Below are 23,455 nucleotides of genomic sequence, written 5' to 3' on the forward strand. Positions count from 1 at the left end.
CCGTTTCGTAGTTGGGCGTGACTTGACAGCGCGCTGCCCTCCATTGGCTGATTCCCTGGTTACCAAAGCAACACTTGGTACATGAGGAAACGTTCGTTTCGTCGTTCATTTCGAACACTTTTCCCTCGAATGGAGCATGTTCATATATCGTCACTCTGCTCCAGATCGTTGCGAATCCATGGACAACAATGTAAGACCATTTTCGTCGACTGCTTTGAATTTACGTGGTTCTAACTCGTTAGCATCGGAGTTTGTTATTAGCAATTCCGCTAACATCGATGCCCGCGGTTTAATGTGTCAAGCGTTATTCTGCTGTAAAGCGACCATGCCAGTGATGCACACTGCACATGTGTATTCGCTGTTTGTGAAATCTCAATCCATTTAAAGCCACCGTCGCTGCTAGCACAACAGTTGTGATTGTGGGTCTTGATGAGTCATCAGGTTTTGATGTGTCTATTGAGCATTAACACCACTAAAATAAGAGATTAAATAAGTGACGACGACAGGGGTGATTTGTGTGTATTCTGGCACTGACCAGGGAACAGTGGGTGGGGTTTTCATGTGACATGTAACCTTGAGCTGCTGTATGTTGTGTCATTCTGCAGGGCTGAACACAGACAAACGACATGCAGATTTCCCATCCACAAGACGGGTCTGTCGAAATATGTTATGAGAACATCAGCAGCAGCAAAACAATGGACGCGGAGGTGGGATGAGCATCATCGAATTCGCTGACTAGAGCTCTTATTAAGATGTCTTTTATAGTCCACAGTCAAGATGTGACGTGCTTATTATGCTGCTACACCTACTTACGTTTCACATCATTTCCCCTTCAGTTGTTCTTCTGCTCTCCTATACAGACGCTCTTGTCACTTTGACCAGTGATGTGAGTCCTTTGAATTTTCTGCTTACTGTTCATGATTATCATCACAGAAAACATTTTTTTAAAGAGTGACACAGATAACTTCGTCGGTCAGTGCATTTTTTTAGGTGCTTGAATAAGTACTGCATTAATGTTTAGCAGGAGGTGGGTGCAACTATTGGGGTGGTTCTGTCACTGACATGTTTGATGTCAAGAGTCACTTACATGAAGTGTTTTGTTTTGAAACCCAAAGACAAAGCCACTACCAGCATCCTTTGTCAGTTGAAACTGTTAAAAAATGACTTGATCTATTAATAATTCAATATGTTGAGACTAATAGCTTTTGAGAGATTTTTTTTCTGCTGGAGACTGCCTATATTAAGAGTTATTTCCTAAAATCTCTGGCTGGTTCCTTTCCTTTGCAGTTGGAATATGACTCTCATCCTCACACCCTTCAGTCTTATTATGTTTGTTTCTCTGATTTTCCATTTAGATCTCTCTGCCACAAAAACACGCTGTCTATATCTCTACTTATAGAAATTATTGTAAATTATATAAGATTAATAACACATGAGAGTGAGCGCCGCATTCACGTAGTTGGAAAGGAATACACTAAGCTATATGTTATTGTAACTACCAACTTGCTTATGTTCTTGAAGGAGCAAAAGGCATGTCTTGGAGAAAAGCCTGTGTCTACAGCAAACAACGTTTTAGAGGAAAATTTCATTACCCAGCTGCAGAAAAACAGGTACTGTGTGCATGCAAACAATGCCTCTGACACTTGGCAAACTCAACATCCAACCATTCAAAAGATTATTGCTATAAATTATTACTATGTAACAGCTAAAAAGGCTTTCTCTTTCCAGAATCACAGATGCTTGTCGAAGCGCCCACCAGCTAAATAAAGCCAGCGATCTAGATCTTCAAGTCACTGAGAGGAGCCAAACTGCCCCTGGCAGGGTTCAAAGGAAGCGATGGGTGGGTAGTGTTGAACAGAAAAGTCAACTCCATTAAGTTGACTTTTGTGATTTACTACTAAGTAAAACTGAGGGAATTTTCCAAATTGTTATTTATCTCAGGAATATCCCAGATTCCCAATGGAAGAGGGAGTCTGTTTGCCGTTGTGGTACCGCAGTGGTGGGCAAGCGGCAAAGGAGTCCGATGAAGAATGGGTGGAAGAGCTGACTGAAAAGGAGGAAAACATCGAGGGTCTTGATGAGCTGGGGCTGCCTTTTGTTTCCCCAAAATCTGCACCCACAACTGGTGCGTTTCATTTCGTTATCAATCCATTTATCTGTTCTGACAACAGTTTTCTTTTTTTTTCAGGCCATAAAATCGATCTGTCCGTTTCTGCAAGGGAAAAGGTTACCGGTAAACCCAGGATGCCGACGTTGGTGAAGAGCAAAAGAGGTAGGCGTCAGACATCATGACGATGAGATCAATGGCGCCTGAAGCACAGGCCCTTGGCCCTGTTCTTGTCAACGTCCTGCCTTTGTTTTAGCCTCCCAGTGACCAGGAAGTTCTGAAACTGTCTCACATGAAATGATATCTTAATTGTAGTCAGCGTGACTGAATGCCAGCCTGCCCCATGACTGGTTTTAGTAAAACGATCACTGCTTTTCTGCGATGGGCTCTTCCAGGACTTTCCAGAGAATAAATCGTTGACTTGCAGTGATAAATATCCAAACTAATGTGATGAAATTCTGAGAAATCAAAGCCAGAAAATATTTTTATAATTGGAGAGAAACGGTCAGAGATCCAATGTGGCTTGATGGTCAGACATGCCTTGGTGTTTTGTTCATACTTTAAAAGGTCTCACCTTTAATGCATTATTAATACATTCTTAGGACCTCATGGTGCATTTTTAAGATTTTGTAGACGATATTATGAGGCTTCATAATCACAGATGGTAACTTATAACAAGGTCTGATAAGTATTATAAGGTGCAGAAATGAAGAGTGCTACTGTAACACATTTCTAATCATGACATACTATGTGCATGTGGTTAGGTCAAGGGTGAGGGTTATGGTTAACATAAGTTAAATCCACAACTTCTAATATTTTATAAACCTCATCATGAACATTCATAATATGTTCTATAAAGTCTTATAAATGCATTATAGATGGGACCTAGGTGTTACCCGTGTTTTTTTTAAGCTGGTATGTTCTCATGCTTTGACTGTCCTTAACCTGTTTTCTATTATTATTTATTTTGTCCGTATTTATTTAGCATCCTATTGATTACTTTATTAAAGGCATTTCCTTCTTCTTTACTACTGTTATGTTTACGCATATGCAAGCGTCTCATCTGCACCTCTAAACTTAAGAAAAAGAGCCATTTTTTTGTTGAAACTACAGACTTCCCTAGTTTGAGTTCACATCTTGTGACTAAATCGCCCATCTGCTTTAGGTCCGAGGAGACGAGAGCTGCCAATTGTAAGAAGAACTTCCTTTGAGGAACCAAATCCAGAGGAGCTGGTCTTCAGGGTACGCCAAGCCCGAGAAAACTTTGTGGTTCAGAATCCAGACACCTTCAACATCAAGAGGGTGAGTCTGACAAGCACTACACATTTTTACTCATTTGCCCATTAAAGTAATAACTCTACTGACTGCTTTGCTTTGTCGCTCTACACCTTCCAGGACCGAGAGTATCCAGTGGTTGATGATTTTCGTCACGGCAGTGAGAAAGACGAGAATGGAATCACCTTGGCTATGCAGAGAATTACACATATCAACTCCAGGTAAGTGGTCATGTATTGCAGCATCTGAAATTTAAAGAGGTTTTTGTGCCTGAAAAAACTTGAAAGAGGACTGTTAACTACTGTATATTCCAGACTATAGAGATATTAATATTAGCAGCACCCACTAAATTTAAGACAGAAAATAGATATTGTTCATACATAAGCCGCAGCGGTCGATAAGCCGTGGGTGCAGCGGTGCTGTCTGTGCCGTAGAAAGGTCAGTGATGCTTAAAAATGCATGAGGACCGCTTCTAAACATGGGTCCAGCATCGAGAATGACTCATGAAACAAACTTGGCATCAACGCCTCATATTTTTTATTCTCATTAAAGCGCTGAAAATTTGCTGTCTCGCCTGCGTGTTCCCTTGCATGAGTTAGATCAACGGTGTAATATAATAGTAGAATGGTGTTTGTGTTCATGCTTCAATATAGAGCAGTACGGAGGGTGTTGCTAAGTAACTGGCTATTTATCAGTAAATGTAAACTCCTCAGGATAAGATTCTGTTTTGGCTAGAGAAACATTTTCAAACTTCAGAAAATCCCCAATTTGTGTCATCAAATTGAGGAAGGAGGTTGAAGCTGAAAAGCTGAAGCTGAGACTGTCAGTCTTTTTTTTAGGGAACACAAGAGGCCACAGAAAGCCCCAGAGAATCCAGTCAACAAAAACCAAAGCAAACAGTTGGTGAGTCACGAATGATCAGTGATACAGTTTCTGACTCAGTGCAAGACAAGTGACAGGATGTGCTATTTCTGCAGAGAAAGAAATCCTCCTCTGAAATCACTCCTGCTCTCTATGTGACGATGGAGATCCTGTCCAACTGGGGAGATCCCTTGTATGTGGGGCTTACTGAGTTGCAGTTTTTCAGCCACCGAAACAAAGAACTGTACGTCTCACCTCATGACATAGACATCAGGAACGCAGACTGTCCAGGGAACCTGGGAGCTCTCGTAAACGGGAAGGAGAAAGTATGCGGGGGGCAAAAAGTCCAGATAAATCGGACGTATGTTCCACTGCTTTTGACTGTGTTTTGTGTTACACAGACTACAAATGGATGGAATATGTGGACCTGTGCATTTCACCCTCCAGTTCAGCTGTACTTCATCATCAGGAATGTGGAGCGTTGTGAAGACTTTGGAATATCCCACATCAAAATCTGGAACTACAACAGAAGCCTTAACGTTTGTATTATCAGTTTTTAATCCGTGTAGTCAGTGGGGCTCATAATTCCTCTATGCTTGTGTGCGTCTATGAGAACGATGACGTAGTACCTTCAGGGTGTGGTCCTGTTTAAGTAGTGGCTGAGCCGCATGTCAGTCTCTTGAAATGTGGAGCAGGGAGAGATTACCACCACAGGATTAGCGGTGAGGCAAGCGTGCTTGTCATCCATATTGTTGGTCTGAGTGGTTTACAAACCACACGTTGCACAACATTAAGTGTTTCTACTGCTTTGAAGACCGATCTGTGTTTGGATTGGGAAGGAGTATTCACTTCATCTGGCGAGGTGAGTCAGATGGGATTGATGCAGAGTGGGCTTGTGTTGGTCTGCAGTCTGATGATAAATCAGATTTGTCATGGGCCTTAGCCAACACATTGTTGTAGCCCAGACTTTATATCTGTGCTGGCTAATGATAGCTGCTGAGGGTTTGTTAAATGTTGATTTTAAGGAACGCTGATAGAAACTCATTCATAAAAAAGGCCAGGCGTGTGTCAATAATTATGTTGCTCCCTGATATTGAGCAGATATTCATGCATGTATGCAATGTATTCAATTATACCAGATCATTAGAAAGACCATCGGATTTTACATTTTTTAGTATCTCCCAAATGGACAAACAAGTTCAAGGAAACTTTAAGGACAGGTTGGAAATGTACTAACTGAGAAGTGATTTGTTTTTGGTGGAGTTATTTTGGTTTGTTTAGATTTGCAAACGTGGTGAAGACCTCTCCTGTTTAAATGAGATGATAGACATGTCCCGCTCCAGTTAAAACAGGACTTTTTGACTGTTTAACCACACAATGTACAATTGAATCACTTGCCATTCTTCACATGACTTTGAGACAAAATGTGGATTTGCCAACATTTTGAAAGTTTCATCATTGATTCCCTCTTGTTCACCTCTCTTCTGTGGCTGTATTAATGAAGCTCTGTGATGCTTCTGCCACCCACAGTACGATTAAGCTCATTGCACAATGATCTATTACTAGCACAATTTACTTTGATTAAATCCATGCAGGAAATTAGTATGGGTCAAAAAAAAAACATCTGCTTGTATGTACAGCGGCTCTGTCCCAGTGCTGCCTTATGTTATGTCTTGTTCATCGTCCTCACACCAATCCTCTTCATGTCCTCCTTTATCTCAAACGAAACCTCTTATCGGTCAGCATGTATTTTTTTATTTTTTCAATAATAATGATGGTTTTTCACCATGTCTCATGTCACATGTTGATTTACTGGGTTACCTTTGGCACCTTGTCTTTGCAGGAGCTTGACATTGGTGCTCGACATGTGAAGCTCTACCTCAACAGCACTTTGGTATTTGAAGGCGAATTGAAGAAAGGCTGCGGCAACAATGTCTCTGACTGCAGCACCGCCATCGATCTGCAGGATTTCCAGGTGCCAGAATCAGTCTTCTCCAGCCCAGTGTCCTCTGGATATAACCTGGGGGGGACCAGCCCACAGCAGAGCAATGACGGGGCATGGGAAAATGATGGCCTGCGAAAACACATCTCATCAGTGAGGGAGCCTGACAAGACCAACGTGACGATGTTAGACATGCAGGAGAACTCTCATGTTCAACTGCCACCCATCGCTTCCTCACCTGCTCAGCCATCAAATCGCCGCTATCCAAGTCAAAGGAACTCATTCGACCTGTCATCTACGGCGGAGTACACTTCTGCCAGGCAACAGGAGGAGCAGGCGGTTACAATGCAGCCTTCCTCATCGCGTGTAGCCCCCCAGTGGCTGCAGCCTCTAAACAGGGGGGCTCCAGATGGCAGTGAGGCGAGTAGGGAGAGGCCTCTGTGGCTCGTTCCTCAGCAGTCTACAGAGCCAAAATCCCCCTCAGCCTCGTCTTTGCTGCCTGAGCTTTCATGTAATCCAGGTCAAGTGTGCAGAGCCCGACAAGGGGCTCCACAGAATGCTGAATCTTCAGACAGGAACTGCGACCTCCTGGAGGAGCATAGACACCGGCCTGTGAGTGGACGCAGGAGCTCTTTCCGAAACAGACAGTCAGAGGAGCAACCGACTAGAGTTCCAGCACCGTCAAGCTCGGGTATGTTTTTGTGTCTAAATTTCCCCCTATGCTTCATATGCCATTGTTTCTTTTCTCTCACATCAGCAAAGAGTTCTTAACTGTTCTCATTGATCCTGTGGAACAATCATGTTTTACCTATTCATCTTCTTGCTGTTTCTGCCAGACTGCTTTTTGTTTTACACAATGTTACTGCTTCCACATTCCACAGTGGCAAGTGTAGACAGATAGAAATGAAGTAGAGTTTTTTTATGTCTACTGTTGTATGTCTAAAATTAATGTGTTGTCTGAAATTTGGAGTGTGTGGAATGTGACCGCTTTTTACATCTTGTTTACTTGGTTTTCTTTTGACTCAAACAATAGCAAATTTTCTGTCTTCATCCTCACTACTTCCTTCTTTATGTTTAACGGGAAGAATTCAGGAAGTCTGCTCTCTGACAATGTTTCAGCTGAAATGGGCTCAAGTTAAAAACATTTTTAAAGATATATTCATCTGTATTTTTAAGCTATCATGTCTTTAAGACAACATAAATGGAGACCAACCAACTGCCACTCAGTGTATATTGTTTGTGGTGGACTTATTAACTTGCCAATACATATTTCTCTATTGTAGATGAGCCGCTGTCTTTGGTCAGCACCTCCAGGAGACAGGGCGCCTTCGCAGCGAAGCTGCACGATGACCCTCTCATTGAGTCCTGGGACTCCCTAACTAAGTTTAACCAAAGTCAGCGTGGACGCATCTCCAACATGGCCTTTGAAGGGGACATCTTTGACGAGTTCCTTCAGCGACAGGGCCGTGGCCCTCCCTCCGGCTCAGTCAACACATCTGCAGCACCGCGTAGCCCTCTTTCTTCTGTCAACACTCAGCCTGCGTTATGTGAGAACCCTGATAGTTCTGTCATGGAGCGGGATGAGGAGTTTGAGATCCCAGTGCTTCCACAGGGTCAGAGATTAATCATTAATATCATGTCCACCTGGGGCGACCGCCACTATGTGGGTCTGAACGGCCTGGAGGTCTTCAGCTCCAGTGGCGAGCCTCTGTGTCCAGCTCACATTGTTGCCGATCCCCCTGACATAAACATTCTCCCTGCTTATGGCAAAGATCCACGTGTCGTCACCAACTTAATTGATGGAGTGAATCGCACCCAAGATGACATGCACCTTTGGTTAGCACCTTTCACGCCGGGCCGGAACCACACCATTTTCCTCGACTTTGGAGATCTCTACCAGGTGGCCATGATCCGTGTGTGGAACTACAACAAGTCACGTATCCACTCCTTTAGAGGGGTGAAGGAAGTGGAGATGCTGTTAGATGGCCGATGCATCTTCAAGGGGGAAATTGCAAAAGCTTCAGGGACACTTTCTGGAGGTACTTCCATTGAAGACTCAGCAGCGTCTTTGCTTTTTTGCCTCTGAAATTCTTCTTCTGTGACTCCAGGTCTAGATCAGTTTGGGGACACAATCCTGTTCACCACTGATGATGAAATCTTGGAGGCAATGTCTCATTATGATGAAACCTTCCTTTGCGAAGGGGAACAGTCTGAGGGTCTGGTTTATGAGGAGGAGCTGCAGCGACCGTGCACGGCAGATGGAGATGAAAGACCCTTCACACAAGCTGGCTTCAGAGAGGAAGACCTTGCTGTAAGTGAACAATGACTGCTTGATTCTTGGAAGACCTCATGATGAAACCGCCTCTTTTGTTGTAGTTGAAACTTCAACTCAACCCTGCACAAAGTGAAGCAGAGCAGCATATTCCTGGGATGTTCACTGGAAAGTGTAAGGACGCTGAAATGTTTCCTGAGCATCATCAAATGTGTATTAAAACTTTGTCTGGAATTTTCCACTCAGGCCTTCGACTGGAGCTCATGTTGACATGGGGCGACTCTCACTACATGGGCCTGACTGGTTTGGAGGTCGTTGGGAAGGATGGTGAGGCTGTATCACTGGACCTTAGCATTGTGACTGCCTCACCCAGGGACCTCAACGACCTGCCGGAATATGCAACTGACCAGCGCACCCTTGATAAGTATGTTTTATTTATAGATCATATGTAATAATAAATAATAATAATTGTAACATCTCTTATTTCACAGGCTCATTGATGGGCAAAACATCACTACTGATGACACCCACATGTGGATGATCCCTTTCTCCTATGGAGAGACGCACACCCTGACCTTTAACTTCAACCAAGCCCAGACTATTGCTGGACTCCGGATCTGGAACTACAATAAGTCCCCTGAAGATTCCTACAGAGGGGTGAGACACTTTCAAAAATTGGAAGGGGTGAAAATATAAGCCGTTTCAGATATGCTACTAACATTTAGTGCAACTTGTTAATGAGAGACTGCATTTCTGCGCCAGGTAAAGATGATCCATGTGTTCTTGGATGACGTCGCCATCTCCCCATCAGAAGGGTTTCTGATCAGAAAAGGCCCTGGCAACTGTCATTTTGACTTTGCCCAGGAGCTTCTTTTTGTAGACTTCATGCCGCCACCTGCCGTCTCCAAAACGGCTGAAGACTACATCAACAAGTACAGCACATTGTTTTTGTTTTTTTTCTTTGTAGTAACTGTTTACATTGTACAGTGTACATTTTGGAAACTAATGTTATTTTTTCACCTTTCAGCTCTACCAATCCAGAGCAGGCCAGCATGGACTACGAAACGCCATCCATGCTCCGTGGATGCATCCTTTCAGGACACTTTTGCATTTTCTCTCCTCCACATGAGTTCATAATCTGTCATATGATCCAAGCAATCGAGCAGACCTGTGGCAGAAATGAACTCTCTGTTCTCTGATTTTCATTTGTTGTCTTGATTAGTGCGTAGAACATTGAAATGCCTATAGACCTTTATGTGAATGTACATTTGCTATTGTCTGCAATATCAGATCTCTGTCAGTACTGTTCATGACGTGAAAACAGAGCACCTGAGTCACCATCTTCCTTGACCTTCATCCGACAGTTATATTTCAGCTGCAGCTGCTGACAACATGGGGCGACCCGTACTACATCGGTCTCAATGGCCTCGAGTTTTACAACCAGAGTAACGAGAAGATCCATCTCAATGACAACAGTATCCTTTTAACAAGCTTGACTGCGACTTTTCTTGTTAGCCGTTACATTTGTTACATCTTTAATTATTTTAAGCTGCAACATTGAAAAGCAGGCAAGCTTTAACGTGAATAAAAGATACAAGGAGTTTATGATTCACTGCCGACTTTGTTTCATGAGTCAGTCTCCATGCTGGCCCTGTTGTCAAAAGTACTTTAGAAGTGATCCTCATACGTCTATAAGCACCGGTGTGGCTTATTCATCTGTTTTTCTTCTCAAATTTCGTGGGTGGTACGTTGGTATGGTACGTTTTTCTAATGTCTGATTATGAGTATAACTGCAGGTCAAATCAGGTTGTTGCTCTCCCTTAAAGGTTGAACCACCAGACATTGCTGCTTTTCCAGACAGTGTCAACGTCCTGGACAATGTCAGTGGTGACGTGAGAACTCCAGATAAGCTAATAGACGGTGTCAACAGCACGCATGATGGACGACACATGTGGCTTGCACCAGTGCTACCTGGACTTGTATGTGAGCGAGGAACGTTTTTCATCGACAGCGACTGAAACCAACTTCTCTCCCGCAGGTGAACCGTGTGTATGTCATCTTCGATCAGCCGGTGATCGTGTCGATGATTAAACTGTGGAACTACTCCAAGACGCCCCAGAGAGGAGTGAAGGAGTTTGGGGTGTGGCGATATGCTGAGCTGATGTTGCTCAACAGCATGGGTTGACTCCCTCGTTTATGTTTCTGCAGCTGCTAGTGGACGACCTGCTGGTGTACAATGGCATCTTGGATTGTGTAGGTCACACGCCTCGTGGTATTCTGCCGACCTGTGAGCCGCAGGTGCCGTACCACACCATCCTGTTCACTGACAGCTCCTATATCACACACAGTGAGCGGCGCAATGTCATCAGGTGCGTTCCATGTCAAATTATGAGGAATTATAAGATGTTGTTTTTCCATTGTTTTGTTTTCTTGGGTTTCTAATTTTATATTGAAAATCACCTGCTGACAACGGTGTATGACATTTGTTCTTCCATTGAAATCACATCTTTCCATATATTGACATTTTATTTATTATTTAAGTCCCCATCCATGATGTTCACCACCAGTAGGATTGTAAGGCAGTGTCATAGTGCAGAACTCATATTTCATATTTAATGGAACGAGAAGGACCGTATACTTTTTGCTCCACCATCTTGTCCATTACAACTCATTCTCCCCTGTTCCTCCCCTGTATGTGTTGCCATTGACACATGAAACACATGATGTCCAATGTTTTCGGGAGAATGGTCCTTTGGATTTTCAACTGTGCTTTTCTTCACCTCAGCCCCCGAGACAGCAGACGTCACCAGCAGTAAGTAGTTCCTATACTCAGCCAATCGTCACCTCCTGCCCTGATGCCGCCTGAATGTTGTCAGACAGCAACCCTCTAGTAACCTTGTCTCTTGACCTCCCTGCACCTTCCCTGTTAGCTGTCCAGACTTGGAGGAGCTGCCTTCAATCGGCTTTTCAGTCCGCCTACAATGTGTTCAGTCGTGCACGTTTACCGCACCTAAAATTCTATACATGCCCCTCTCCTTTGTTCTTGTGCTGCAGCAGCTACGAAGAAGATCAAGATGTGAAGATGACCAACGAGAACCAGATCGTTCACCACAGCAAGTCCAGGCAGACAGCTGATCCTGGTCAGAGAAGACACTTATGGTTTTCCTTGTGTTCTAATCCAGTGATTGAGTCGGCCGCGAGCGCCCCCTCTGGAACTTCAAAAGATGTTGTACACTTATGGCCCACAGCTCCATACCATTTCATTTTGCTGGCAGAGGAGGCCTGTACACATAACAATTATGTTTTCGTACTGGTTTTGCTCAGTCCCGACCAAAGAGAGACAGACACCTGATGTGCTTAACTCTTATCAGATAATTCCTATATGTGGTCGGGATGAATTTGCACAGATGAACGACGCCCGAAAACTGAAATGTTAAACAACATGTTAAACAAATCTTCGCTTTTGGGGAGAGCCGACCGCTGCCGACTTGAACAGTGATTTAAACGTGGAACATAATGTCGCCTATCAAACAGTGATCCGACAGAGAAACATGGAAGCAAAGGGGGAGTGGTGACCTTTGTTGAATTGATAACAATAATTCATGAGAGGTCCTCCTCGAACAGGGGAAGTGGTCCTGTCATTTAGCTATGTTTCCACCAATGTAAGGTTCTTCCATTAAAAAACAAACAAAAAAAAAACCAAAGTGAACAACTAATGCCCTTGGAAGTCACATGTTGCATATGTTTTCCGGCTGCTGAGGTGCCCTTTGTTTTCTCACATGTGATCACCTGAGATTTCTGGATTGGAGGCTTTATTGTGCCCACAACTGCTCATCAGTTTCCATCTTTTAATTATTATTTTTTCCGTAAATTTGATAAACACGATGTGAGTCTTGTTCCGGAGCTACCTTTCTCCCAGGAAGCTAGTTTTTGTTTCCAGTCATTTGTGTTTATTGACATCAAAGGTGCTCAGTGGTCAAGAGCCTGGTGTGTTTGGTCCTGTCTAACAGAAAACTCATCTTAACTGGAAGAATACACTGTTAACCAGTTTGTCGAGTATGGGTTGATAAATGTTCCCTGCAAAGTGATTTTATTCCCGTGTTTTTCAAACAACACCCTTATAATTGTTGTCTCTGATTTCAGCCCTCCGACCCAAGACCTGCATGACGGACGGCGGCAAATACGGGAAGAGGAGATACTGAGCCTGACATTCATCATGCACAACTGCAAGTGTTTATCCAAAGCCCACTGGTTGTCCACTTGCTCCACCCACAGTGCCAGGGTCGACCTGTACCAGCGGAACTGCTGTGCCTCAGACTTTACCTGCTGCTACATGTGCTGCATATCTCAATGAGCTGTAAATACACAAGGTCATGTGACAACACCCTCCAGTTTGTAGCCACTTATTAGCCTGAAAAATCAGCTCCTTGCCAAATGGGTGGAGAACTGGCTCCTGCCGATCAGCAGGTACACTATGCACTCAGTAATAGATTTACACTCAGTTACACTTTCTTTCTGCTGTTTAATATAGAGCGTTGCACCTATGTTTATGACTGAGTATTGTGACATTAGACGTGCAGTCCCTTTGTACAAGTGGGATAACTGAGCTTCCCATGGTTTATGCTAATATGTTTAGCTCCGTAAGATTAGATTCAAGTTTTTCCTACTCTGCTGAACATCAGGTGGAAATCAAACTTGACTTCTAAGTGACCTTTAATAGAGTTGCATGTGCTGTCAGAGAGTTTAAATCAGATTTCACCTCATGTCATCTCATTGGAGTTCCGTCCTCCATCCCATAATATCCCATAATATCCCTTACAACATCCCACAGTACTTTCATCTTCTGTACATTTCAGTGTCACTCACGGTCCAGACCCTTTTAGACACGACTCTCTTGAACATGTTCACCATCACTTCTGCACAAATACTGAACTCAGTGACTTTAGTGAATCAATGTAAAGTTGTTTTTTTATTACTTCTATTGTTGAGATCAGTAATTATCTCATAAAGTATTACATTGCAGACTGAATGTTCTTTTTTTAAAAGTACCCAAGACACCCGCTAATAACTGATTTTATGGCTAGATTTATTCATTGGCAAAATGAAACACTTTGCTTCATAATAAGAAGCTAATAAGTAATTTCAGATCAATTTCCTATCTATAAAAACTTATCACGCTCAGTAACTACATCTGAATAGCGTTTTGTAAATGAACATTTTATTAGTCTGGTGACCATTGTCAGTCTCACCATCAGTGATGTGAATATGAAATAATCAACAACGTAATGGCACATTTCATATATTTCAAAGTTCATATTAGTGCTGTCAGTAGTTACACCGTCTACCTCTTCTGCTTCTTAAGTCGTCCCTATGTAATGTGACTACACATGTAAAATCAATAGAAAATATCTCATTTCAGTTTATACACATTCACTTGTTCAATCATCAGAATTGCACAATAGATTTTGCTATTTTGTAAAAAATCTTTTCACACATACCATTTCATCTGTATTTCCTGATCAGATACAATATTAACTTTTATATATTCATAATCACAAGTGTTTATTACAGATGTATGATTCTATGTTTGTATCGATTTTAGTCATTCTTTAAATTCTTGAAGGACAATATGAGGTGGTTTGGGAAGCTAAACTGATATGACCATCTGCATGTTCTAAACTATTAACATAATATTGTACTCATCATTTTTCACACCAGACACTGTCCTGTCATATTTTTCCATTCAAAAACGAGATGGGCAACTTTGCATGTGTATACAGACACTTATCTAACCACAAATTGAGAATGACTTTATTGTGATTTACCACAACACTTGATGTCTTACTACTTGTGTCATCCACATGTACCCCAAATATAATCTCACAATGTGTTCAAGTTCACCCTGCAAGGGGAGGTTTTGGTGTGGTGGCTGTTTTTGGTTGTGTTTGAAAATATCAAATTATTTTTCTATTCTTGGTTTAATCTGTTGTAGAATTATTAAACTTGAAGATCAAAGTTTCACGATGGTTACCTTCTACACTCACATCAAACAAGTGCATTTTTAATAACTCATTAATGCTTTGCAAAAATGAAGACTCCAAAAAGCAGTACTTTTAAATATATTTTAATGCAGCTTCTGCTGTACATGAATGAGGAATGAATCGGTTACAGCACATTTATGACTCTGACGGCTCACACCTGTCAGATTTTTCCGGGAAAGGTTCCGTCTTCTCTTTGGTCATCCCATTTTTGAATCTGTCGGGAAAATATCAGAACCAATTGTATGCACGGACCGATCTGTGGTAAACACTGCTCTGTGATCATTTACCCAGGAGACAGGGCAGATGGATTTGTAGACCCTCTTGTACCAGTCACATGGGGCGTTGTCCACCCCTTTGGCATCCAGAGCTTTTTGGCAGCGGTGATAGTCTATTAATAGAAGTGAAACAATAGTTAATATCATGTGAACCAATGGGTCTTTTCACTGCAGCGGAGACCTAAACTCACCCAGGTAGTTGGACCAGCAGTTCCTAGTTTGATTTTGGTTGGGGAACCTGGCGTCAAAGGGAGCCGTGCGATAGTTGTCAAGTTTGGCCTTAATATCGTCAGCCATCTTCTTTTACTCTGTCAAGAAACAGCCGTTAGTTCTAAGTCTGTCAAGCGGTAAGAGACAATTGCTGCGGCTTGGATGGAGTAGATGATGGTGACAGGACCGACCTGAATATCCAGTCATCTTGATGTGGAGTTTCTAAATGGCAGAAATAACCTATCTAACCTATGTGGCTATTTAAGCACCAACAGCTTTGGTGTTTGAAGTCACAAAGACATTATTTGTAGTGATAAAGCCCAGTTTACACAATTACAATTTAAAACCATAAGAATCAGGGGGGAATCGAGTTGAATCTTGGATGTTAATTTTACTGAATTATACATCTAACTGATACAAGTCAGTCATAAATACTACATTTTTTTTAAACTTTTTTTTTTTCTCAAGTATATAATATATCAATATATTATATGTACAATACATACAAACTCAAACAAGCCCAGTATTTATCAAAATGATGATAATAGAAATGGTGAAAACACACTCTTCATACTCATTCAGCTTTTATCAATAGATTTGGTTGAATTCAACAAACACGAATCAGCCACCATAACAGGAAATATACTCACCGAACAACACATAGCATGAGCATATTTGTAACTTTCAATTTCACTGCAACCTGTCTGCGCTTTCTGTCCTTAATAAATAATCTTTCATGATTTCTCCTCTTCTTTGTTCCTTGAAGTAAAATGGTCTACTCATATCTTTATGGTGCGTTCACTGTATACTCGGTTATTTTTAGTTCCTGAAGCGTCACATTCACTGAACGTTTCGAGATAAATCAACCTTTATTCTATAAAATAATTCTTTCAGTTTTTACAATACTCACACGACGAATTAAAAAAAACCCGCAATGCCTTAAGTATTTTTTGATTATTGATGAAAAATATGGATTAAAGAAATGGGACACCGATTTCAGCGCTTATCAATAACCTTGATCAGCAGGCCTGTCAAATGGTTCCCTCGCACAGCGACCCGCAGTCTCCTCGCTCGCAAACTCATGGGGAACAGTGTTATTTACGTTCATTTGACCGCTCTTAACAATCAATATTGGATTAATTCGTATTACAATCGAAAGTAAATGTGGGTGTGAAGGTGAACTGTCACCGCATTCTCACACAAAACACGCAAATGATGAATAAGAATGGCGCTTTTTAAGGATAAACGTGAAGATTGCGAGGCAAAAACGAGCAGGTGGATGTTACCTTGGTGTCAGTTGGCAGGATCGAGCCCAAAATGACTTTATGCTGCTGGTGAAAGTGTGACGGATGTGCGTGAGCAGCGTGCGCGCTCTCGGCATGCGGCCGTGCAGTCCCATCCTAACGGTATGGCGGACCCGGGTCACATTGAAGAATCACGACCGTGGATCGCACGCGCGTGGGAGTGTGCGGGACGCGTGGACTTGGATGGGTCATGAGCAGTTCAGTCTGCTGTTTGAAATGACTTAGAATAGAATTTCACCTTTGACGTCAACACTGCAGAGCCTGACGCGGAAGTGCACGTTCAGTGTTCTGCGCTGGTAATGATTAACTTGCCCTGTCACTGCCGTGGTCAACTGGAACCGAATCTTCCGAATCGAGAATTGACAGCACTTATATAAAGACTTCAAAGCACCGAACATCGAAATGTTATTCTGTACGTCTTCACACGTGGTTTTCTTTTAGTCTAATGAATGAAATTCAAGTTCAAATGTGACACCACACTCCATTAACCCATTAAACTTTTCTTCAAATTCTTGAAACGCGCTCATTTATTTTCTTGTGACGGTTCACGAATTATTAACATCCATATTACTACAAACTGTTCCAAACGGATACGCGATAAAAATGAAATAATAATAATGACAAACCTTACATTGCATGGTAATGAAACGGAGAAATCTCCGGAATGTATTTCTGCCGTCACTATTAGTATTTGCCATGAAGTTATACCAATAAACACGGAATGATTGTTTCCTTTTTAACTATAAAATCAAAATAGCTTCACTTCATATCATATAACTGGCTTGATCACTACTATTTTACCTATGATTCATTCATACTTCACATCTGTGTGAATGAACCTCTGCGTCTAAAAATAAAGTTAAATGTGGACATTTCACACAAAACTTTTTCATAGATTTATTATTACTCAAAAAGAAAAAAACTTCACAGATAAAAAAAACCCTCCATACCAGGCAGCTTGTAGTAAGGCATTTACTTCAGCTTCAATATATTATTTATAGAGCTCCCTCTCACACACATTTCACTGATTCCACTTGTTAAATTGCTAACAGCCAAAGTCTCACAGCAGCAGAGGTCGTTACCAGTTACAGCATTTTGGACTTGTGAGTAGTCAGTATTGATTGTTTACAGCCCCGGGTGACCTGCTATGACGTCCATTTTACTCCTGGTTTACAAGAGATGCTGCAGATCATGTGACAACTCATCAGCAGGAGGAGATCAACTTTGTGGAGTGATTGTAAGAGTTTAGAATTAAACAGAAGCCCGGATCAAGACGACCACAAATCTGCACCAGCATGATTGTGAACTGTGAAATACAGAAATAATGTGCAGCAAGGACAAACACCAAGATCATGAGTTAACATTCGTGGCTACCACTCTTGGTTTTCTGGCATCATGAGTTTTCAACAAAACCACACAGTAGTAGAGAAGACCGGCAAAATCAAGAGAAACGCAATGGACGAGACCCTTGTGAAATGCCATGCAGTGTCAGAGAGAGGGTTCAGATATGTCCCTGATCCAGACGCCATGAGATCAGGGCACATGCTACGTTCTGTTTTTCAGCAGCCTTGTGATTCAAACAATAGTTGAACAGTGAAATCCAGGCAATGTTTAACAGCAGATCTTTTTTTTCAGTATATGTGATGTTTGCCGGGGTGACATCAGTGGTCACTGAAGCGGAGTCGATTGAAGTCCTCCTTGATCTCCTCGACGGACTCCATGACCGCACTGGTGCCGAGAGGGAGCACCGTGCTCTCTCCGACATCCTGCTTCAGCTTCCTCTTGCTCAGGTCCACTGATTTTTTATTTTCTTTGTCTCCCTCCATAGCAGGTCCTGTCAGCAGGATGTAGGCAGCATGCCGACCTCGCTCCAACAGCGTCGCTAGGATCAAAATGTAGAATGAGTTTTTGTTTGAGAGGACTATGTAGGGGTGGGTTGGCACTTTCATCAACCACAGTCCCAGCAGAGAGGCTAGTAACTCTACAGCAGATACTCCTGTTGAGGCAATGAATGAACCCGAAAAGCACAAACCTCCTCCGAGCAGATCAACCCCCAACTTGAAACACTTGGCTACATCATGGTGTTCCATGTGTGTCCATGTTATAGTTTGTTCCCTTCCTGTAATTCCAAACATCCCATATTTTTTCCCTAGTCTGGATCATAGTATCTGAAATTATTTCATTCTGTGTATCCGTCTTGTAGAACCTGTTGGAAAATTGCAGTGTATTTTTTTTTTCGTGATTTGTTCCTTGTCCCATTTCAAAACATGAGCTTCAAATTAAATCCTTTCTGTCGACGAGGCATCATGAAACAGTTTGATGAAACAATGTCCTGGTTTTCAGAGGCCACTAGATGGCGCTCTTGGTTTAGAAATTATGTGCGGTTTCATTGAGTCAGTTGTTATAGTCAAGTAGCCACTGGAAGTCAGGACACTGTTTCATGAAACCTCATCGACCTTTCAATACTGTGCAAAGTGTTATGTTCCCCACATGTGCATGGGTTTGCTCCGATATCCTCCAACTGCCGACCTGTTCTGGGCGCCTCTCGCCCCAAACACCTAGCACAGGTTTCAGCCCACGTGATCCTGGTGATTATTGCCGACACCACCTTTGATCTAACCCAGGTTAAACATTTGTAATAACGACAGAAGTCAAATCTGGATTGTTAGCAAAGCTGCAACAACCTTTCGCACCTTTAAATGCAACAATGTTGTCCGCGGTGTTGTTCGACTCCAGCAGAACTTGTGAGTGAAGCGGATGCATCATGTAAGATCGACGGTGGTCAGCCAACTCAACCTGAGGGATAACAGTGAACATGTAAGTTGTAGTGCAAGCATCTTACATGACGTGATGCCAGTACTTACAGAGGAATTTCTCCCAGCGAGGAACAATCCCCAAATCATGAAGACAGAGTAGGTGTTGGTCGTGTGAATGCAAGCAGGGGGAGGAGAGTTGGGACTGGCCAGAAGATTGACCTCCCACAGCACCCTGCCAGACTTCCCGTCCACGATGACCACCTGAACACAGCACGGTCATTGCAGAGGCTCACCAGAGGACACGGTCAGGTCGTTCGTATTAAACTCACTCGTTTTGTTCCATTGCCAGCATCGTCTTCAATGACAACATCCCGTATTTCGTCTTTGTTGAAGTAACCGAACGATGGCTCACTGTTGGAATGAAATCACTGCTGACATCATAGAACTACACTATAAACACCATAATGCGCAACTAAAGTTGCGGCTCCTACAGTTGACCTCAGGCGTGTCGCATGTTGAGAACATCTGTTGCACACCTGAGAACTGAAGTGATGTTGAAACTCCACAATGGCTGCAGACTCTTTCCACTGAGCATAACCACTTCCTGTGCCGTGACCAGAAGCAGATCTGAAGAGTCGTCTGCCTGGTTTGTTCTCACCACCTTTTCCACAGAGTCAGATCTACACAGAGAGAGAGAAATAGTTGGTCACACCCTGAACAAACATCTGACTCGGATACATGCACAAATTCTTACAGGTAAACAGGTACCAGTCCTGTTGACATGCTCGCCATCTTCTCCAAGTGTTTATCCTTTCCAAGTTTGACCTTCAACCCTGCTTCAGCTGCAGGCCTCCACAGCCCTAGGCCATACAAACCAGTGTCTGAGGAGACAAAGGAACGGAAGCAACATTGAATGCAAGGTTGAAATAATAACTCAAAACACACATTTACGACAGGAACATTAATCTTTGACCTTGACATTCTGTTGTGACATACAAACTGCTTTTAATTTCACTGGGGATAAAAAATGTTCACAGAGAATAAGGCAGAGATTGGAACAAACATGAATACACCTGTGTGTGAAATGACTACTGTATAGCTTCACACGGTGGTCTTCAAAGAAACATGGCAGATTTCAGTCAGCTGAGCTATTACATTTTATTTTCTTTGCTCATAAATAATCAATACTTTTGATAGAAACGACAAAGTGCACCGAAACCTCACATAACTTATAAAGCAAGTTACATCTTTTTATGTGCAGAAAAAATATTATATACTGTATGTTATAAACACAAAGGCACGATTCGGGGAAAAATATTAGCACTTGAATCCAAAATACAACCACACGGTTTGGGACTGATCGACGGGGTGATTCTCTTGGCTAGTGCCTGGTGTTTCACCCATATTGCCTTTGTTTCTACCCTGTGGCCGAGCTTTTCCAATCACTTCCACGTTCATGTCATGAGTGACTAGGAGGCACTTGGTCATTGGCGGAGGGTGAAGCCCTGTACTTTGTGGGAAATTAAGCAGAAGCTTGCAGCACATGGGAGCATAAAACTCAGCGACGAAAGTAGCGTCTAATGCTGATGCAGTCTGCTTCTAAATTAAATGAGAATCGAATTCAATGAAAAGTTAAATCACACAGAGGGGTGAAACTAAATCTAAATGATTTATCGTGCAGCTTTACAGGCTTGATAAGAGACACCGACCTTTTTGAAGCAGCAGGTAGTAAGAACTTTTACTCGGACAATGCAGAAGATGATTGGCTGTTTGTGTGGAGTTAAGCAATGCAGACGATCCAATTTGGGAGCCTGTTTTCCCTGAGAGGAATATCAGATGAGTCTGAAGAAATTATGAAATTAGTTTCAAGGGAAATATCATTATTATTGTTATTATCAGTTCTTGCCTGATACTTACGTTGACACTGTCAGAAGCCAGCAGTGCTATGTCACCAACGCTGTCTCCATCGAGGTCGGGGACACTGAGCACCGGCGCCACACTGCGCACACCCACCGGGTGAGGCTGCAGCCACCTGACCTCCCCTAACATGCACATTGAAAACGCGCTTCTAATATATATGTAAACATATGAATTATGCACATCCCATCCAAGCAAAAAGGTGCCATTAGCGGACAGGACCCAATTCACCCACCTTTTTGCTTGTCAAGGGCTGACAGTTGGTCAGAATGGGACAGCAGACAGTTCCAACTTCTGCCAGAGTCTTCACCCAGACCACACTGGACCCAGTTGAGCTCAGAATTTAGAGGACGCTCCCACAGAGTTTCTCCATCTGTCCCATCCACAGCCACCATGAAGACACATGGCGATGAAAGACCTGGAATAGAAACACAGGTTGTGGGAAATTCTTGACGGAGACTTAATGATTGACATGCTGGGAGTCGACATACCTGCACCACCACATGTATTGTTCAAACTGCCTTCAGTGCCCTTGATGACAAACAGAACATCCATCACCTTGTCTTTGTTTGCATCCTCGATTGCCAAAAAATCATACGCAGCAGCTGTGGACACAGACAGTCCTGACTCCAGTTTCAGGTTCAATGGCAAACAACGTTTATACCCACCTGCTCCCGCGAAGTTCCTGCTCCATGTAACACTATACTGGGGCCGGACAGGGCACGGGATGATGAAGGAGAAGGCAAACACAATGGTGAGGCACAGAAATAGAGAGAGGAAGAACAGCGCTGTCTGCCAGTGTGTCCTCTTCGACAAGGCCAACACTCCCTTCTTCCTCAGACCGGTCACTGTTCCTGTCTCCACGCCGTCCTGTTCCCTCTTGAGCGGGTCGCCCTCAGTGGGGCAGTCTGCGTTCTCCATGGCTTCTTAATGCATCGACATGCCTATCAAACACATTCACAATTCAACATGGCAAAACCAGTTCCATCACTTTGGCGATTCTAGCATAACTCCCCCAGTGTCACACAGACATAGAGAGAATCACCATATCCTGAAAGTACTGGTGTTTAATAGTCCAGCTCTTTCTGCTGCATCAACTTTGGGGACTCTATTCAAATGTGCCAGCACTGAGTCGAGAGATTTCGCAGCACAACAAACAGTGGGCAGCAACACCCTGCTCATTTGCTCTCTCACTCACTTCCCTTGGCGCAGACTTGAATAACACGACGGCGTTATTGTATTTGACCACATATTGTAGCGAAAAAAGTCCCACGCGAGAGGAGTGTCAGTGGCAACAAAACAAGTTTCAAACCAAATTCCGTACTTTTCAGTTGGCTAACTTGTTGAGCAGCAGCTGATGATGAATGCTGAGATACAAGATATTCTTTATAGCACTGTGTCGTCTGTTTAAAGCCTAGTTAAAAGCCTGAGGTCGAGTAGAAAGAGGCACTTACTGTTTCTCAACATGTTTACTTAATGCCAAGGAGAGGGCTAACTTTAGCTTCAGGCCCAAGCAGTGCAGACGAGTCAGAGGCGGAAGTCGGGCAGATTTAGCCCTGGGTCTTACCTAACAGTTTTCACTTTTGCACTCATTGTGAGTGCTTTTGTTAAACAATTACGAATACGACCTCCGACACATTAACTTTCAACCACAATGGCTACCGCATCGTTCAATCAAACGTTTGTGTGACTAAAAGAGGTGAAGCCTTGGAAGTCAAACTCTGGAAAGAAAAGCTCAAGCAATGCCCTTCTTTTTGCCTCATGTATCCTGTGCGCGATTCCTCTTCAGATTTGAAAAGTATTAAACGGTGTTCGATTTATCTGGACCTCGTTGGGATTGAATGTGAAAAAAAACAACAACAACATACAAACAACGTAAGTCATTTGTCATTACTACCACTACGCTGTATGAACAAGCAAAACCTTTACTAAACACCCCAAGTGTGTTTGATTTCTCCCCCTTATAACCATAATTATAGTAGCTGCTTATGATTCAAAAGAATCTCTAATTAGTTGAAGGATTTATTTTACATGTAGTAATTTACAAAATATGAATGCTTAATTTATTTATTTTTATTATCATTTGGTGTGGATATATATATATATATATATATATATATATATATATATATATATATATATATATATATATATATATATATATATATATATATATAGGTATGATCAGGGTTAACACACACCTGCTTGCGTCACAGAGCTTACACTTACACGCACCCAAAAAAAGGTCACATAAGCAAAGTTGTGTTTTTCTTTCTGTCTATTTTTTCTCCTTCTACAAGTTGTGCATCCAACCAGCACTGCTATACAAGTCGACAGGACCAATGACTACCTTGCGGAAAGGCAGGAGGTTGTCAGGATGTGGGGTTGTACGTTTTCATGAGGATCTTTGGTGGAGGAGCTCAACATGACAGACCAAAAGAGCTGAAGGGATCATCTGGTTTCGGGACAGGGACAGCCCCCTGACACCTGTCATC

At 42.6% G+C, this 23,455-nt stretch overlaps 3 protein-coding genes across 9 annotated transcripts; 1 reads left to right on the forward strand and 2 right to left on the reverse strand.

The window, feature by feature from the left end:
• The first annotated feature begins 53 nt into the window (after positions 1-53).
• LOC128769459 (katanin-interacting protein) lies at positions 54-15,722 on the forward strand. 4 transcript variants are annotated; one of them, XM_053883206.1, is made up of 26 exons: positions 54-190; positions 606-707; positions 1,522-1,610; positions 1,729-1,840; positions 1,942-2,125; positions 2,189-2,272; positions 3,273-3,409; positions 3,503-3,603; positions 4,222-4,285; positions 4,360-4,569; positions 4,645-4,782; positions 6,087-6,876; positions 7,469-8,224; positions 8,294-8,496; positions 8,562-8,631; positions 8,704-8,881; positions 8,949-9,114; positions 9,220-9,389; positions 9,485-9,543; positions 9,822-9,932; positions 10,297-10,436; positions 10,496-10,597; positions 10,666-10,826; positions 11,243-11,269; positions 11,512-11,597; positions 12,601-15,722. In XM_053883206.1, the coding sequence occupies exons 2-26, from the start codon at positions 627-629 to the stop codon at positions 12,657-12,659; spliced, it is 4,278 nt and encodes a 1,425-aa protein (XP_053739181.1). In that variant the 5' UTR covers positions 54-190; positions 606-626; the 3' UTR covers positions 12,660-15,722. The 4 variants fall into 4 exon arrangements, with proteins under 4 accessions (XP_053739181.1, XP_053739188.1, XP_053739198.1 ...); XM_053883213.1 differs by having other exon boundaries at positions 11,515-11,597; XM_053883223.1 differs by lacking the exon at positions 11,243-11,269.
• LOC128769482 (cytochrome c oxidase subunit 6B1) lies at positions 14,559-16,449 on the reverse strand. Of its 2 annotated transcripts, XM_053883253.1 has the most exons (4): positions 16,270-16,449; positions 14,965-15,081; positions 14,786-14,886; positions 14,559-14,712 (listed from the first exon to the last, which is right to left on the reverse strand). In XM_053883253.1, exons 2-4 carry the CDS (start codon positions 15,068-15,070, stop codon positions 14,659-14,661), a joined length of 261 nt encoding a protein of 86 aa, XP_053739228.1. In that variant the 5' UTR covers positions 15,071-15,081; positions 16,270-16,449; the 3' UTR covers positions 14,559-14,658. The 2 variants fall into 2 exon arrangements, with proteins under 2 accessions (XP_053739228.1, XP_053739218.1); XM_053883243.1 differs by lacking the exon at positions 16,270-16,449 and having other exon boundaries at positions 14,576-14,886; positions 14,965-15,618.
• A 592-nt stretch (positions 16,450-17,041) lies between these two features.
• On the reverse strand, positions 17,042-23,419 carry fam234a (family with sequence similarity 234 member A). Of its 3 annotated transcripts, none has more exons than XM_053854858.1 (12): positions 23,311-23,419; positions 21,629-21,904; positions 21,452-21,565; positions 21,196-21,378; positions 20,961-21,085; positions 20,753-20,885; positions 19,798-19,924; positions 19,580-19,723; positions 19,373-19,454; positions 19,152-19,304; positions 18,981-19,083; positions 17,042-18,169 (listed from the first exon to the last, which is right to left on the reverse strand). In XM_053854858.1, exons 2-12 carry the CDS (start codon positions 21,879-21,881, stop codon positions 17,949-17,951), a joined length of 1,638 nt encoding a protein of 545 aa, XP_053710833.1. In that variant the 5' UTR covers positions 21,882-21,904; positions 23,311-23,419; the 3' UTR covers positions 17,042-17,948. The 3 variants fall into 3 exon arrangements, with proteins under 3 accessions (XP_053710833.1, XP_053710834.1, XP_053710832.1); XM_053854859.1 differs by lacking the exon at positions 23,311-23,419 and adding an exon at positions 22,285-22,402; XM_053854857.1 differs by lacking the exon at positions 23,311-23,419 and adding an exon at positions 22,415-22,533 and having other exon boundaries at positions 17,043-18,169.
• Positions 23,420-23,455: the final 36 nt, after the last annotated feature.

The sequence above is a fragment of the Synchiropus splendidus genome, chromosome 1, assembly GCF_027744825.2.
Source record: "Synchiropus splendidus isolate RoL2022-P1 chromosome 1, RoL_Sspl_1.0, whole genome shotgun sequence".
Taxonomy (NCBI): Eukaryota; Metazoa; Chordata; class Actinopteri; order Syngnathiformes; family Callionymidae; genus Synchiropus; species Synchiropus splendidus.